The sequence below is a fragment of the Eptatretus burgeri genome, chromosome 7 (genome assembly GCF_056783735.1).
Source record: "Eptatretus burgeri isolate ZD-2024b chromosome 7, Ebu_testis_v1, whole genome shotgun sequence".
Classification (NCBI taxonomy): domain Eukaryota; kingdom Metazoa; phylum Chordata; class Myxini; order Myxiniformes; family Myxinidae; genus Eptatretus; species Eptatretus burgeri.
The window spans coordinates 13,972,666-13,991,365 of NC_140967.1; the positions used below are offsets into that span (position 1 = coordinate 13,972,666).

The 18,700-nt window shown below is 42.7% G+C and overlaps 1 protein-coding gene across 2 annotated transcripts in view; it reads left to right on the forward strand.

Annotated features, from left to right (window-relative positions):
- The window catches only part of LOC147022709 (uncharacterized), a 78,985-nt gene extending 62,610 nt beyond the window's left edge, over positions 1-16,375 (forward strand). Inside the window, exons 7-9 of one of the 2 annotated variants that reach the window (XM_085887506.1) lie at positions 5,736-5,867; positions 9,334-9,450; positions 15,782-16,375. In XM_085887506.1, the coding sequence (XP_085743632.1) occupies positions 5,736-5,867; positions 9,334-9,450; positions 15,782-15,913 (381 nt within the window). In that variant the 3' untranslated portion in view covers positions 15,914-16,375. The remainder of the gene's footprint in view (positions 1-5,735; positions 5,868-9,333; positions 9,451-15,781) is intronic. The other variant, XM_085887505.1, reaches the window with a different exon arrangement.
- The last annotated feature ends 2,325 nt before the right edge of the window (positions 16,376-18,700 follow it).

Below are 18,700 nucleotides of genomic sequence, written 5' to 3' on the forward strand. Positions count from 1 at the left end.
GAAAGCCAGACGTGATTTACTGGAAGCCCCAATCTAAAACGCCGATTTGGAGTTGTTTGTGGATGGAGCTGCGAGAAAGAACCGATGGGGAGAAACTATTGCTAGCTTTGCAGCTTGTACTGCAAATGCCACCACGAGAAAGGAATTACTGCCAAAGGGATTTTCATCACAACAAGCCGAGCTGGAGGCGCTGATATGCGGATGTAAAATGGGAGCCAGCAAGATATTAAACATCTATACAGATTCCAGATACGGGTGGGGCATCCTACACGACTCTGCCGCCATCTGGGCCTTGCGAGGTTTCAAAACGTCCTGCAGGAAGGTTATCAGACATGCCGAACTCATCAAACGATTAATACAGGCGGCACAAGAGCCACAGCAGATTGCAGTGATCAAATGCAAAGCTCACACATGAGGGAAAGATGATGTTTCAAAAGGCAATAACAGCGCAGATTTGGCGGCAAAAGCAGTGTTTGATGAGGAAGAAGCGAATCCCCAAACGTCAACCGTCATTTATGTTGAAAAAATAGCGAACGGTCCTCAAATGCAGGAACAACTAAAAGACTTGCAAGCCTCCGCAACCATGGAAGAACAGGAATCATGGAAAACAAAAGGGGGAGCACAGCTAAACACCCATGGGGTATGGGTGGACGAACAGAGCAGACCGTTTGTGCCTCGGCAATTGCTGCTGTGGCTAGTCTTAACTGCACATGCGCAAGGCCGCATGGGTGCAAAAGGAGTGTCAGAAATTAGTCGCCAAACCAGGAATGCTCCAGGTGTGGTGAAAGCTGTGGCAGAGATGGTTAGCAAGTGTGTTACCTGTGGTAAACATAATAGGAGGCATTGTACTGTACTTTTGACCACGCCCTCCGCCATCAAAGTGGGAGGTAAGAGTGCATGGATACACCACTCGCACTGTAAAATAGCACACGAAGCGGCAACGGACACCCAAGGGGTAGGAGAAGCCGATTCCCCAGGAGAAGTTGACCTACTCATTTCAGACTCAGCCTTCCTCAGAGATAGCGAGGAGGATGACGAGTTGGAGGACCTAACACTGTATCCTCCGCATGTTCTTGCCGATGTCGCACCAGCAGTGGCGGAAGTTGCACCGGCAGCGGTGGAAGCAGACCCGGTATGGGAGGACCCGCCGCAGGAGCCCGCAAGAGCCTCAGTGGGCATCAAGCCTGTACAGATTGGTTTGAGAGAGCCGGAGGAAACTGAAAAGGAAGTAACATCTACCCCAGAGGTAACGCCCCTGGCTCCGGTGGATAACCATGTATCTTCTGAGTTTGGGACTACTAGTGTGTTGCGTGGGGATACAACTGGGCAGCAGGCAGCTGAGGCAGGACACAGACCCCTGCACACACCTGGCACGGGGCGATGAGAGCGGACAGAACACAGAACCCCGTGCACACCTGGCACTCTGTGGCGAGGACGACGAAAACGTGAAGGCCAGACTGAACTCACAGAGTCCGGACGTGGAGAAGGCTCTATTGGCCCGTCGCCACAAGAGAGCAGTAGAGGGAAAAATCAAACCCGACAGGGATCCGTATGCAGCCTTGGGGAAAACGTATAACCAGGAACTGGACAATGTAAAAGTATTTTCAAGAGAACATAGTCAGCCCTTTTCACTGCTCATTCACAACAGAGAAGGGGTGTCGACCATCCAGCCACAACAGCTCATAGAACTGCCCTGCGTCCAAGCCGATGGAACTTATGATCTCGTGGAACTGAATGAGGGGATAAGATCAATTATATGGTCTTACATGACGACTTCGAAATACATAGAGACGGCAGAAGTGGCTTGGCAGTACAAAACGCAAGACAAAAACCAGCGGGGGCACTTCACACAAGAAGGGTTCGCGTGGGGTCAATACGCATCTTTAATTACCCTGGTTCCATGGGCCCCTAACCACACCCTTTTGGAGTATAGTTGTAAAATCTCATGGAAAAACAGGAACCTCCCTGACAAAAGAACGAAATACTTTGAGGTGCTCTCACCCATGAGACTTGCACCGGTGAAACCTCCGAACACCTTTGTGGCTTTAGCTACCAAGATAGCCAACATCCAGAATCAGAGTCATTTTTGGGTTTGTATGGAGGGCTCCTACGGGGTCTTCAACTGGCCTCCATTTAGTAGTTTTACCATTAACTTTCTTTGAACATCTTAGCAACCCGGTGAGGGGCCTCGTAGCTATAGCAAATGGCAACCACACCTGGCGGGTTTTTGCACCGAGGGACCTAGGGGCTAATACATACCTTGTCCCATCACCCCTCTGGGTGGAGAATACCATGGGGGTCATTATGTTTCACGGGAGAGGGGGCTAACCACATGGGATGCTCCTCTTGCAAGTTTTCACTCCCCGTGCCGACCCAAAAGAAGAAAACAGTGATAGCCTCAAACCCGAATCAACAAGCTAGGGAACAGGTGACGTTCACTGTAGGGCCGGCGCTTCACCACACTAAAGGAATGAACCCGCCAAAGGGCATTTTCCTGGTATGTGGGGACAAAGCTTACCCTTACTTACCAAAAGAGTGGGCAGGGAGTTGTTATTTGGCCCTAGTATTTCCGGATAGCAGGATAAAGACCACTTTCCACCAAACCTCCGCACCCCCACGGTACCGACGTAGCATGTACGAATCTGTGGATCCAAAGGGTTGGGCTGGTGTATCAATGCGCCTCAGATTTCTAAAGGGAAGGTGGTAGGAGAAGGCTCTTGGCTTTATCATTCCGAATACCGGCACACTCATAAACAGCGTTAGGATAGATAAACTTTCGCTAGCTTTGGAATATATAGCTAATGTATCCATGGCCTACTATACGGAATTTTCAGGTATGTTAGTATCAATGCGTGCCATGGTAATGCAGTATAGGTAGCATTAGATATGTTTCTGGCAAAGCAAGGAGGGGTGTGCGGGATGATGGAAGGAGAATGTTGCGTGTGGATTCCGGATCCTGCGGAAATAACTAACCGTGCGGTGACCCGAATAAAAAAGGTGGCAGAAGCTCTCACTTACGAGCGAGTGGGACGTGAGGAGGATTACGCATGGTGGATATCTATATTCCATGGCTGGGGAGCCTGGTTACTGCGCCTGGTAGGGTCAACACTCCTAATCGTCGTGGTAATAATTATTGGAGTAATTTTGATCAAGATTCTCATCACCATTTGTGTGAAGAAATGTTGCGCAGCTTCACCCCTCACCCAGGCCATTGTAATAAATGCCTTGAGTGTTCACATTGCTATTTGCTTATGTAAAATTACCTAAATGATAGTGTTGCAGTTAGTGCTTATGTAGAATCATTGTTGCAGTTAGTATTTTGTGGAATCACCGAAACAATACTTGGAAAGTGAAAATTCATATGATACAGTTTGATGTGATACATGTGGCAGTGAGATGGATAAAGAAGTGCTAACCTGGGCCACCAGCAGTCAGGGACTTCTTATTTGGTAAATGTTAGTAGCTGTCCACGGCATTCGCAAATCCCGTCTGGCAGGCGTGGGGGTCTAGGGGTTGCCGCTACAGGAATCAAATGGGGGTCCACTCGGTTGGTGAGTCAAGGGTATGGCAGAATATGGTCAAATCTGACCAAGGAGGGAATGTCAGGTGTGATTATTAAATGGTCACATTAGATCCATATTTAAACATTCAATCCATAGCCAGTATCTATATTAGTTAGTTGTCAGGATTCAACTCAATGTCCTTGCTGTCTTAAAATGCATTTTGCGCAAGCCCACATGGCACTTCCCCTTTCCATATACAAACTCGCAGCAGGCCCTTGGACAAATGGTTTATAAATTCCAGTGCTGGAAACTACAAAGGGCTTTTGCTTCTGTTTATGAACATGTGCCAGCGATGTCTCGCAGTCTAGTGGAGGAGGGGGGAGAATTGCCGTGAGAAAGATGTTGGGTTGCCAATTTACACGAGGGGCCCCAGGGAGGGGGGAGAAGAGCCCACTTGCACATTTGAGAGAGCCCACTTGCACATTTGTTTCTTAGTCCACACCCAGTCTTTCTTTTTAACCACCTTGGGATGAGGTGTATATATATATATATATATATATATATATATATATATATATATATATATATATATATATATATATATATATATATATATATATATATATATATATATCAGAACTTATAGTATGAACTTTTAGTGTGGTTCAGAGGCTGACCGCTCATTGGTCGAGTCGTGGCGCCACATTCTGCATGCGTGTGCTACCTTCTGAATAGACCGAGTATTCGAGAACTTCTCTAGGACTCATCTCAATTCTTGGCCAGGATTGGAGTGTCTTCACAATTGAAACTAACCAAGCGCAAAATAGTGGCAAAACATCGGCCATTTTGAAATCCAAAATGGCTGCCGTCTGCCACACTTCCAAAAATGGCAACACGCATTTTCATGTACTTTGGTACCTTCTCATCATGAAAATCCGACAGGTGTCCACTTGCCCCCCACTATTGATGATCTCGCCAGTGGTTCCCAATCTTTTTTGTCCATGACTCAAAATTTGAAATCACGTTCGCCTCATGACCCAAATGTTACCGGTACCAACAAAAACAATTGTCAGGGAAAATGCTTTCGACATTAATCCCACCCCCTCAAAAACTAGGATTTGTAGGAAGTTGTCAATCTGCCAACGTTTAAATATGGTATATCGCTGAAAGGTGAAGCGGCGATATCACAATACAGCCATTTTGTATTGCAATACAGCACAAACCGAAATATCGCAATGCAGCTGTTTTTCATTATTTTTGCCTCTCCTGGTGGTCCTATATATTTCTTCTAGCAATTGAAAATTTACAGTTTTTCATTTTGCGGACTCAGGGTCATCGGCGACCCATCAGAGGGCCTACACGACCAAAGTTTGGCTCGCTACCCTGGGTTTGGAAACCCTTGGTCTCGACCCTGTCATCTTCCCGAGATCGGAAAAATGAGTACCAGATTGCTGGGATGATTGAGCCATCTGGTTTCCTCCGTCGGAGTGGCGACCTGTCCAGGATTGTACCTAATAGCCCAGGAGACTGCTTCAGTAGCACCAATGCTCTGTACAGAATATGGTCCCAATGGATTTGGATTTTTGAATTTGGGTCGATGCCTAAGGGGTATGATTCCTGCTTCAGGTAAGAGAGCTCCCAGGTTTGAATCACAGCCAAGCCCAATTAAAAAAAAAATTACGCTTGTTCTTATAAAGCAGGACACCACTGACACCAAGACAAAACATTTGTTCCCTCCTTTTGGGAACCATAACTATCATATTGATGCTTCACAGGTAAGGTGTGTCTCAATGAGCATGCCATATATAGGAGTGACATTAAGTTAAGGACCTATCTCCAGGGATTCATTTGTGAATGATCAAGATCTTACAGTGTCCTTTGAGCTTTCGCTGAGTGGAAGAGCTTTCGCCAACACCCAGGCTGCCATAGCCTACTCATGTTCCAAGTTCCTGCCATAGCCTACTCATGTTCAGTAGCACAACCATTTCCTTGAGAAAGTGGTGCAGACTTTTTGTCCAAAGTCGTCAACGTCATGGTAACATTCACAACACCCCACATAAATATGGGAATAATAACAAAAGTTAATTTTTTTTTTAACAGGTAAATAGCAACTTTTTTCTGCCTTGGCCTTTTACATGTTTGTGAATGTGTTGAGCATTGTTTCGCTGTCATTTTGTTTGGATTGTGAAGGAATGTTACTAACTGAAGCATCCTGATTACCTGTGTGAGCAGAGATGGCTGAAGCTAACTGGGCGTTTTATCATCTCTGATTTCTGTTGTGGAGAGAAACCATGGTCAGAAGAATTTCAAAAGTTTGCTGACCAATCTGGGTACATACTGTGGACACTGTCAGCAATGGCCAAGGTGAAGATTGCAATTACTATCATGCAATCATTTATACAATGAGAATAGTACGTGTGCATTGTTCCAGTAAATTCTTGAGTGCATCTCTATGAGGTTTTCTTTTGGTCATGTGCACGAGGAGGTTTAAAATGGCTCCTTTTTTTAGAATTGTTGGAAGATTTATTGGAACCACTGTTAATAACGTGAACTCAGTTCTTACAAGGTTAGTTCGACATCAACTGTTTTTTTTTTCATATTTGCATCACCCTTGTTGCTGCACTATCATATTGTTGTGGTTCTGCAAAACCACATGCCTCTAAGGCAATGACAGGCAGTTATTGCATGAGTATTCGTGTAGTTCGTCCTCCCCTCGTGTCTCGTGGGTTAACAGGAAGAAGTGCATTGTGTGGGTCTTGTAGTTAGGTCGAATAAATATCTCTGATCCCTACTCTAACCCTTTCCTTTTAGCCATAGTACATATCAAGCATGCAAGCACATACACCATTCAGGAGACAATTGTTAATAAGCACAGCACGATGCCTCCCGTGGCTTTGATCAACCACATCCCCGTTGCACACTAAACAACCCACACATGGGAATTCCATGCCATTATTTCATTGGCATCTGCGCACCAATTTCCACTGGCACCACACCTTATTTGCACCTCGCTTACCAAACCTCACCACTTTGATCACAAACGCCTCACACACATGGGAAAAATATTCCAGCATCCCCTTGTACCTCTGCATCGCTACAATTCGCCACTTTCTTTTGAGGAGCACCACGTGGCGTCAGATTGTCCTCAGCACTGCGCGATGCTTGACCACGCAACAGCTGCTTATAACTCCACCACGTCTCACCGGGGACATCCCGAGTGGCATCTGGAATTGATACAGCCCTCATATAATCGCCAAACCCCGGCAAGATCGGGGGCAATGAGAAGGGGTCGTTAGAAGGGCAATCTAAGAGTTTGGTCCGAAGCCCAGGTGTGCGTTTTGACTCATGAGGGAGCTTGTGGGTGGTGGGGAATGTCACCTGCCATCAGACATTCAAACTGCACTCAGAGCAATTCTGGGCCTGGGTGCCGGCTCGGGGATCATGCCCTATGTTGAAAGTCAGGAGCTCCGAACCATGCCAAAGCTGGTAGGCAACTGAACAGGTTTCCAGTCCCAGAGCCTGGAAGGGCGTGGGAAGGGCCGCTGTGGACAAATAGAGGAATAGAGTTTGGGCCACAGCACATCGCTTTCCGGTTATCGCCCCACCCTTCAACCAGGGCTTACAAAATGGGGAGCGCAGAATCGTTAGACTCTATTCTCTATCTCGCTCTTCTTCAGAGCATTATTGGTGTGTGATTGCCAGAACGTGCTTCTTCTTCTTCAAGAAGCTGATCTGAGGTGATTGCCATCCTTTGAGACTCCCTGCCATGCTGTTGACATGCCGCCACCCCGTAAACACCATGAAGCCAGACAGACCAGTGCGGAGCGCACATTGCCACAAGCCCGGCGAATAAAAAAACAGGAGATAACGTGCCATATCACGAGGTGGGAATTCTCAGTTAGAGCATCTCGTGGATGTACACGCTACACATACAGAGCCTTACATAGCCAGGTCAGGGATGTTTCTCTTCATGCATCTATTCTCCTCTCTTGATATCCACCCCTCTATCCCATCTTCTGTGGACCCATGAAGAAGAATGTTACCGACTTGCAACCCCATTTTCCTCTGGCACAACACCACCCCCCACCCCCCACGTTGCACTCCACCACACCTCTCACTCCCACCTCTTCAACACAACCAGTATTCCTCCCATCTACCTCTCCATAAGTGTTCTGGTTTGCGTTTGTCTGCCAACCGCACAAAGTATTGAGAGGTTGTTTACCTTCACCTGCTTTCTTTCTCTCTGGGCTATATAATCTTGTGTGTGTGTGTGTGTGTGTGTGTGTGTGTGTGTGTGTGTGTGTGTTTGTGTGTGTGTTATGGCTCCTGTCCGAGCATAAACTAAGATTGTCAAAGATCTCACGGGATACCTCTGCCCTGCGTCTGTTTTTGTAAGTTGTCTTTTGCTGCACCCCACAAATTCCTTCCTGTCCCCTGCTGTACATAAAAATAAACCCCATTCAATGTCCTGCATACTTTTTCCTCACCTGATTGTAAATAAATGCTTTGTATAGAAATGTTCCCAGCTCGTTTTCGTGTTTTCTTCCATTGGTCCAGTATGGCCCGCACCCTCATTTAGCTGAGACGTTATTTCCCAACGATCTGTTTCCTAGCAGGTTTCCTAGCTTGGCAGTTCGACTGGGCTGCATCTGATCTGGTAAGGTGATCCAGTTTGAGCAAGTGCGTACTAAGGGCGCGTCCCCCGGTAATTAGATCAGGTGACCATTTTAGGTAAACGGTTTCCATTAAAGGGAGCACCCTAAGTCACATGGTTGAGTTATTGGCGTTCACGGTCAATTAGCGATCCGCAGCATCACAAAAAGTTATTCGTGTGCAACGGCCTGTGATTCTGGAGGAGTCTGGTGGGAACCCGAGGTAGTTCACACTTCATGATCTTCACCCCCGACCCCGGGTCCGCAACAATATGTTTACCTTTGAAATTACACCCAACCCCACCCCCGCACCCTTTCCACCTTCTACCGGTGTGGTACCAAGTAATGGAAGTTGCCATCAGATGCTTCACTTTAATCGGGGGTCAGGTGAGTTTATAGTTGTACCATATTTGAAAGTGTAAAAATGTAGGTTGTGGCTTGATTTATATGATTGCTTTTCCATTTGGCCACTCCCTGCTGTGCCAAAACATATAATTATCAATAATTGGCCTCGAGGTTCGCACACTCTCCTCTAAGCTGTCTGGCCTGGGTTTGAATCTCGATACAACTTCATAACTGTTATCCTGGTGTTTCACAGGCAGGGTGGTTTGTCAATGATACAGCCCTCATATAATCGCCAAACCCCGGCAAGATCGGGGGCAATGAGAAGGGGTCGTTAGAAGGGCAATCTAAGAGTTTGGTCCAAAGCCCAGGTGTGCGTTTTGACTCATGAGGGAGCCTGTGGGTGGTGGGGAATGTCACCTGCCATCAGACATTCAAACTGCACTCAGAGCAATTTCTGGGCCTGGGTGCCGGCTCGGGGATCATGCCCTCAGCTGTCATGTGTATAGAAGCTGTCCCTTGGATGGACATTAAATTGGGTGTGCCATCTGTCGGCATTAGTTTGTTTACATTAAAGATCCCACGGTGTCTTTCGCGAAGAGTCCGAGTGCTATCACCGGCCCAATAGCCAAATCCCAAATTCCTGCCCTGACTTCCTGAGCCGGAGTGGTGACCCGACAAGGATTGTAGCCTCAGAACTGCTTCAGCAGCACCAATGCTCTGCATTGAGTATGGGTCATGATGATGAAAATGATGTTCGATAATTATCTTTAACATATGGAACAAGTTTTTATCGCAAAGTAAATAAAATAAATAAATGATTTTCTTTGTGCCAGTCTCTTCAAGACGCTGGTTTTGCTGAAATTCATGTCACAGACTTGAATCAAGAAATGGTGAAAAGCATGAACAATTATTTGAAGTACTTCAATGACAACCAAGCAGAGTTCGTAAAGGTATGGCTCAAAATCACCAGATATCTTGTGTGTGTATTATTTGAACCTTATTGTGTTTGGCAAGGCAATCACATTGCTATTTATGACAATCCTGACATTTCAATGTGAAGGGCATCTCGTGATTCCAACCTGGTGACTCTCCTTCGGTGCTTTAAAGATGGTTGTTCCACATATTATACCTCAGTTTCAACATATTCAAGATTATTACAATCAGTTTTGCAGAATTACTGTCGTCTCTGTTGATTTTGGAAACATTATGTGTTTAACCGAGCTCTACCAATTTTGAATGTGTCCACCATCAGTGGTTTTCTTGAACCAACGGACATGCTCGGATCATTAATTGATGCCATTCGAAAAGAGTGAAACTGAGTTGTATATCTTTACACAAACCAATTACACGATGATCTTGAAATTGCCCCGTGTAATTAGTGCAGGAATTTGGAATTTTCTCAGGGGACGAGTGCACAGTTCATGCTAATTATAAAATCCAAGCTTAAATCATGTTCTTGGTTTTAAAATTATGAGTTTATTTTGTATGTTTTTCCACCAATGTAAAAAGCATCACTGAGTTCTTGGTTTCCATCAGGATTACATTTTTATAATAAGCAGATTATCGTCAAAACTTTTCATGAAAATATGCTAAAAATACAAGTGTTATGACAGTGATCTTCACTATTTTTTGAAGGGGGGCCACTTTTGCCAATAAGACATTAGTGTGAGAGCCACCACACTGCCTGTAGGACTCCATTATGACTGCTACTCAGCCCCACCTCCACATACTCTTCTTCATTGTGGTTAAATGGAATGCAAGCACAATTTGTTGTATACGGCAACCATATCCTGATGTAGTTATGTTGCTTTTATGCTTTGCATTGGAACACTCATTTAAAACCATTGGGTCAATTTGATGGCATTTATGGCTGATTATGATGGGGAGTTTTCACTGTTGTGTGTTATCGGCCGCACGTCGTGGCCGTACTTGAGGCCACAAGGATCAGCCAGTGGCTCGTGGTCTGTGCAATGAAGAACAGGTTGTTTTGACAAGCACAGCCTCACAATTTTAATTTAATCTCACACAACTCTTTGGACAAATCTTTTTCAAGAGAGTTCGTAATTTTCTGATTGCCGTTCAAAAAGATTTTCCACAATTTTACAATGACTCACCAAATTAAAATCTTGTATATCATCAACGACACTTTATATCCCAAAAGAGATGATCACAGGGAGTCAGGTCAGAGTCATGTGGTGGCAGAGTCAGAAGAGAAGATCAGTCTTCCCAGTCATACCCAACTGCTCCTGGACTTTTCCATCTGCTTGGATATCAGCCAACAATGCGTAACATAAAAAGTTGTAAAAACTGATCCCTTTTGTGACAGACTTATCAGCTTACATCCAATCTTCAACGAGGTTATAGAATCCATCATTGTAGTTGACATGAAATCTTTCCTTTTCTCCAACTTTCTTTGATGAAATCTTTCCTTTCCTCATTGCAGATCACTAGTTTGGATTCAGGTCACGTCATTCCACCTTGGACATGATACTTCTACTCACTGAAACAATGGATAAAAGCCTTTAATGTCAGACGTGAGTTCAGGGCCATCTCTCCAGACATATCTCATGCTTTTGATTCAGTCTGGCCCCCTGCCTTAAACTTGCCAAGGGCAACTCCACGCATGACTTACTGACTTCCTCTACTCTCGCAGTCAATGTGTGGCTCTCAACGGAATTGCTTCATCTCGTCTCCCTGTCCATTACAGGGGTGATAAAATGCATCCAAACAGCAATATTTTTATTTTAACCGCCATATTCTATTTAAATCGGGATGAAGCATTTAAAAACTAGAACGGGCACTCAGTAGAGCGCATACCTTTGCCAATGCTACATTTCCCCCCCCCCCCCAGAAACCGTTGATTGTGAGGGTATTTAATCCCATACCACATCTGCCATCTCATATGTGTTATGATGGCTTAAAAACATTAAATTTCCTGCTGTTTGACACTGATTCACGTACATTGTACAATTTCTGTATGAACTCCCTGACATTTTTGGGTGTCGGTGTCAAGTCAATCTGATGACAACTGGTCACATGATAAGAAATAAGTTCAGTGAACCCCCCCCCCCCAATGCTTTGAACTCACCAATAAAGTCACTTTCAAATATTACACATCACAGGATAGGGAATTGAATTCTAAACATTTTGAATCTACTTAGATGCAAATTGCATAAGAATTGACCACGTTATGATAATAAAGGTCGTTGACCCCCCTGACCTTTGACCCAAACCGCGAACAAAGGTAATGACGTCATTGTGTCATATCGTATATCTCAAGATTGGGCATTGAATTCACAACATTTTGGCATTGGTTGCATGCAAATTGGATAAAAATCGACCGTACTATGGCAAAATGACGATTTTGACCTTTTCGTGACCTCGACCTTGACCTTTGTACTCTTAATTTTGTAATTGGTATTGGAGTGTGGGAAACAGAACAGTCAACATTTTGGTGTTGGTTTCATGCAAATTGGATAAGAATTGACTGTGTTATGACTAAAACCGCACATTTGCAATGTCGTGACCCCTCCTGACCTTTGACTCCCAACCGCTAATAAGGGTTATTACGTCATTGTGTCATGTCACATATCACAAGATGGGCCATTGAATCCTGAACATTTTGGCATTAGTTGCATGCAAATTGGATACAAATTGACCGCGCTATGGTAAAAAGACGATTTTGACCTTTTCATGACCTTGACCTTGACCTTTGACCCGATCGCTCCCAAAATCTAAGCAAATGGTCCTCAGATAATAACCAATCATTCCACCAAATTTCCTGCGATTCAGTTCAATACTTTTGGAGTTATGCGAATAACAAACAAACAAACAAACACATATTCACAAATAAATAAATAAACAAACAAACACATATTCATAAATAAATACACAGCGATCAAAACATAACCTTCGTAACAAAGTTTGCGAAGGTAATTTAAAACCCATGCCATCTGCCGAGCAAAGGCCTGCCTGCATGCGTGCCACACCATGTATGTATTCCTTTAACCTGCTCACATGAAGGCGCGCACAAACACCACCACGTCTGACATCCGCGTGTGCTGTCTACATACTTCTTTGTTTTCAGGCACTGCCAACGATTAATACATTGCATAATTTATTTGTGTGCTTATCGTAATGTTTTCCCATGAAAGTAAATCACACAAAACTGGAGATAGCAAACTGTATATGTAATTTCCGAAAAATGGATTGCTGTCGACTCTGTCGTTATTGATTGTAAAAGTCATACAGTTCTGGATTACAAAGTCATTCAGTTCTTTCACAAAAATCACAGTTCATTAGTCACTCAGTTTGATAATCATCACGCTTGTGCAGCTACGCTCCTCGACTCCCATGCTCGGACCTCCTCGACTCCACAGGCACAAATATCAACCGCCGCCTGAACAGCAGATCCAATCTACTGTGGCATGGTCCGAAGAAAGTTCATGGGCACAAAGACCAACCGCCACTCAAATGGCCGATCCCCTCCACCGGACTGTGGGCCAAAGCAAATCCTCAGGCACAACAATCAACCGCCACTCCAACGGTCAATCCATGCCCCTGTACGGTGGGCCAAAGTAAATCCACGGGCATAAAGATCAACCAGTGCTCACACGGACAATCACACACCAAACCTGTCCACCGAGTTTCATTCAAATGCATCCATAACTTTTTGAGATATCCTGCTCACAGACAGACAAACAAACAGGGGTGAAAACATAACCTCCATTCATCCACCTTCAGTTCTGCAGATAACAAGAAAATGGTTATAAATAGGAGGTGGAGAAACGAACAAAAGGAATTACTCACAATATCAAAAACAATATCAAACTAATAATATCACCAAAAACACTTTCTCTCCATAAATAGTTACACACATATGAGATCCAAAACTGAAGCCACCTCAACACAGGATGGATATAAAACACATACACTGAAGATTTTTTTTCAGCACTAAACACCCACTGCTGCCACAGATCCTTTGGCAACTGTAATATGGTCTCGGCCCTCGGGAGAAGGAACAGCAAAGTAGGCTTCGACATGCCCGGCCCTTGCCTCGCCCAGTGGACCGAAGCATGCCTCACCCAGCCAAACATCCCTTTGTGATTTGTATCCCTCCATATCTCATTGGGTGGTTATTGCACTATTGAATCATTCAAAATACGTGAACGGCACTCAGTGGAGCGCATACCTCTGTCAGGCTGACCAGTTTACATTTTGTATCCCACTGATATGCAGATCTGCATCTGGACCTGCACCAAAATCGAATTGGCTTCTTATTGTCACCTGCCCAACTCCTCCACCTTGTTTTGTCATTATCAATCCCCAACCTTTTGCAATATAATGATATATATATATATATATATATATATATATATATATATATATATATATATATATATATATATATATATATATCTTCTTCTTCTTTCGGGTGCTCCCGTTCGGGGTCGCCACAGCGGATCATCCGTATGATCCGCATAGAGATTTGGCACATGTTTTACGCCGGACGTTCTTCCTGACGCAACCCTGGTCGCCTCTTACGACACAGGGATATGGTACACTTATTTTAACCGGGGTATACACCAGCCCAGTATACTGGTACTCATTTCGCCGACCTCGGAAGGATGACAGGCTGAGTCAACCCCCTGGTGTATTAATTCAGTGGTCCAATAGGGCTTGAACTCAGGACCTTTTGGATCCCAAGCCGCTGCCTAACCACTGCGCCAACACCAGGCTAATATATATACATATATATATATATATATATATATATATATATATATATATATATATATATATATATATATATATATATATATATATATATATATATATATATATATATAGTTTTTGTGACCATCTCTCAATGGTGAAGAATCATTAAAAAAATTTACTTCTCGTATCAAGACCTGGATCTTCACCAAAATTGAATCAACTCATCCTTGTCCCACACCCAACCTGTCCAACAAGCTTCATCTGAATCCATCCATAACTTTTTTAGATGTCGTGCTCACAGACAGACGTACAGACAAACGGGGTGAAAACATAACCAACGTCCACCTTCGGTGCTGCAGGTAATTAGAAAATGGTTATTAATGGGTGGTAGAGAAAGGGGGAAACTGGAGCATTGGGATACGAGGCCTCTTATTCTATATCAATTATACTTAGCCCATGTATGCCTATTCACAAAGTATGTCCTCATGAATATTCTGTACATTGACACAAATGCACAAGGGGATGGGTTTACCACTCATTTCCATGCACATTTCAATATTTTTCGAGCATATTTCCTTTGTTGAATACAATGTCATCACATTAATTATGTTAGGAGTAGTGAACTAAAGGAGCTTATGATGGTAGAAAATTCAGGAATCGGTGGGGGTTGATAGTTGGATTGCACTTTGCTTCTAATCTTCTTCTTTCGTGTGTAGCACATGGCTGCAAGTTGGCATAATTTTTTTGGGAGTGGAGCAGTGCTGCTGATATAGGATCCCTGTAGGTTAGAGCAATAATTTGGAAATTAATCAAAGTAAAGGTGCTTATTTGCTTCCTCTTTGCAAAGGGCACTGCGATCTTTAATATCCAACAACTAAAGTTACCCGATGGACACCCAGTTATCGTCCATCTGAGGGACGTCCCCAACATTGATGCCTCTCCCGACCTGCGAAAAACCAGGATGACAGTTTATTATGGGCTCAGATTTGAACCCAGGTGAGACGTTTCATTTCATTTTTTGACACTTTGCTGAAGTTGCCCGAGAACAGTTTGGCTTTTAAAAACTTGATTTTGATGTCCTGATTTTGATGTTCACAGGAGCAATTTGGAACTCAAAGAAGGAATTAATTTGTTGAAATGTCTTCCATCATTTAATGCAAAAAAGTTATTAAAGAATGTTCCCTGGGCCCAAGCTGTTTCGACTTTTGGTTCAATTGCTCACTTTTTGTGGCAGGAAATTGGTAGAAGACAAAATTGTCAGCAAAGCCTTCATAACGATTGCTTTGAGTCACTCAGAACAATTGAATGTTTTGGAATTTTATTTGTATTTAAAGAATCCTTCGTGAAAAGATATTTAACACCTCTCTACGTATCATTATTTATTTTTACCACCACCTCGACATGTTCATCTTCATTAATCACTTATTGGAAATTAAAAAAAATTAGATTTTGACAATTTTTCACTTTGCATTCTCTTATTATGAACAACCTTTACTCATTGTATTGATGTACTTGAATCCTTTCATCCCCTTCTTTCATCGTCCCTTCCTCTCTTGCCCCCAGAATTTCTCACAGGCTGAGTATGATGACTTTGTACGAATCTGGAAATTCAGGGAAATGGCACTCGAGGCCAATTACTACAGTTGGAGCTTGTTTGAAGGGAAAAAAAAACTTGCTGTAAACAGACCTGTGTAGTCAGCAATACCTTGAGTAGTTACAGCTCGTGAAAAATAAAGACATTTGGATAAAACTTTCAGCAAAAATGGAGACGAAAATTGCACATTCCAAATATATCCCACGATCAATTCAAAACTCACGACTTTACTGGGACTTTCAACAGAGTTCTCAAACTTTAGTATTTTACTCACTCAAAACGTTTAGTAGATTGTGCAGTGGTAGATTAAACCTAATACGTTGAATGTCCCAAGTTCAATGATTACGCATTGTTTTGATGACATGATCAAGTAAAAGCCTTATTTTGATGTTTTTAACATATTCCTCTGAAATTCTTCATTCATGTGACATTTCATTTTGAGCTCGCATTGATATGGATTTTGAGGTGTGTGCAAAGGTCGAGAACCAGACTTGAATCCATATATATATATATATATATATATATATATATATATATATATATATATATATATATATATATATATATATATATATATATATATATATATATATATAGCAGTACAGTACAGTACAACATAGCTGGTAGCAGACGACAGACCGTACACGGAGAATCACAAAAATATGCATTGTGCGAAATGCAAGTGGTACAATGGAATGCCAAGACTTCCCAAACATTGTCGGCATGTCCGCTAAGTGCTACAGCAATTTCATAGGGATCGTATGACGGCGAGCCGAGTTTTTAGTGTGCAAGCTTGGTTATATATATATATATATATATATATATATATATATATATATATATATATATATATATATATATATATATATATATATATATATATATATATATATATATATATATATATTTCTTCTTCTTCTTTCAGCTGCTCCCGTTAGGGGTCGCCACAGCGGATCATCCGTTATGATCCGCAAAATGATTTGGCACAGGTTTTATGCCGGATGCCCTTCCTGACGCAACCCTGGTCGCCTCTTACGACACAGGGATATGACAAACCTATTCTAACCGTGGCAGACACCTGGCCCAATACACTGGTACTCACTTTGCCGACCTCGAAAGGATGACAGGCTGAGTCAACGTCCTGGTGTGTATTAATTGAAGCGGCCAACGGGGCTTCAACTCAGGACCTTTTGGATCCCAAGCTGCTACCCAAACCACTACGCCAACACCAGGTGTGTGTATGTGTGTATATATATATATATATATATATATATATATATATATATATATATATGTATATATATATATATATATATATATATATATGTATATATATATATGTATATGTATATATATATATATATATATATATATATATATATATATATATATATATATATATATATATCTTCTTCTTCTTCCTCTTTCGGCTGCTCCCGTTAGGGGTCGCCACAGCGGATCATCCGTATGATCCGCATCGTGATTTGGCACATGTTTTACGCCGGATGCCCTTCCTGACGCAACCCTGGTCGCCTCTTACGACACAGGGATATGGTACACCTATTCTAACCGGGGTATACACCGGCCCAGTATACTGGTACTCATTTCGCTGACCTCGGAAGGATGACAGGCTGAGAGTCAACCCCCTGGTGTATTAATTCAGTGGCCCAACGGGGCTTGAACTCAGGACCTCTTGGATCCCAAGCCGCTTCCCTAACTACTGCGCCAACACCAGGCTATATATATATATATATATATATATAGAGGACATATATATATATATAGAGCCTGGTGTTGGCGCAGTGGTTAGGGCAGCGGCTTGGGATCCAAGAGGTCCTGAGTTCAAGCCCCGTTGGGCCACTGAATTAATACACCAGGGGGTTGACTCAGCCTGTCATCCTTCCGAGGTCGGCGAAATGAGTACCAGTATACTGGGCCGGTGTATACCCCGGATAAAATAGGTGTACCATATCCCTGTGTCGTAAGAGGCGACCAGGGTTGCGTCAGGAAGGGCATCCGGTGTAAAACATGTGCCAAATCACTATGCGGATCATACGGATGATCTGCTGTGGCGACCCCTAACGGGAGCAGCCGAGAGAAGAAGAAGAAGATATATATATATATATATATATATATATATATATATATATATATATATATATATATATATATATATATTGTTGATAATTGGTCATTTTGATTATCGTGTTCACTTGATGTTGAACTTCACAGATCACAACGAATGTGGATAATTGTGTGATGATATTTTTCAAGTTGATTAACATATTGCATGCTTTAAGAGATTGTTGTGAATTCTGAAACGGGGAAACAAGATTTAATAATTATCTTCCAAGCACAATAAAACATATAATTACCACATTGAGATGGTTTATTTATTATTATTTTTACATTACTTTCTATTTCATTCTCTTTAAATGATTAAGTTCATCTTGAGCCAGAGACATACTTTCCATGATGTCGTTTTTGTTTAGGATGATCTGAAATCAAACATTTCATTTGTTATTATTTTACTGCAAGATTAATGTTGCTTTCTGTCCTGATGAAAATTATTCCCTGCTTCAACATGAACAGATATATCTTAAATTTCAAGGCTTTCTGCCTTCATGATGTCATGTGACCTGATCTTGGTTAAGGTGGGTATTCACTTTCAAACCTTTACCCAACTCATTGGATGAAACTTTCGGGTTTGTATTGAGTCACCAAACTCGGTGGTAGTGATTAGAGCATCCTCTCCGAGTCTGGGAGTTCAGCAATTCAAACCCTGGCTGCGATATACCAAAGACTTTTAAAATGGTACATGCTGTTTCCTTATTTACACTCAGCATTTAAAAGGATAAAAGCACAGAGAATCCCCATCGGTTGGCATC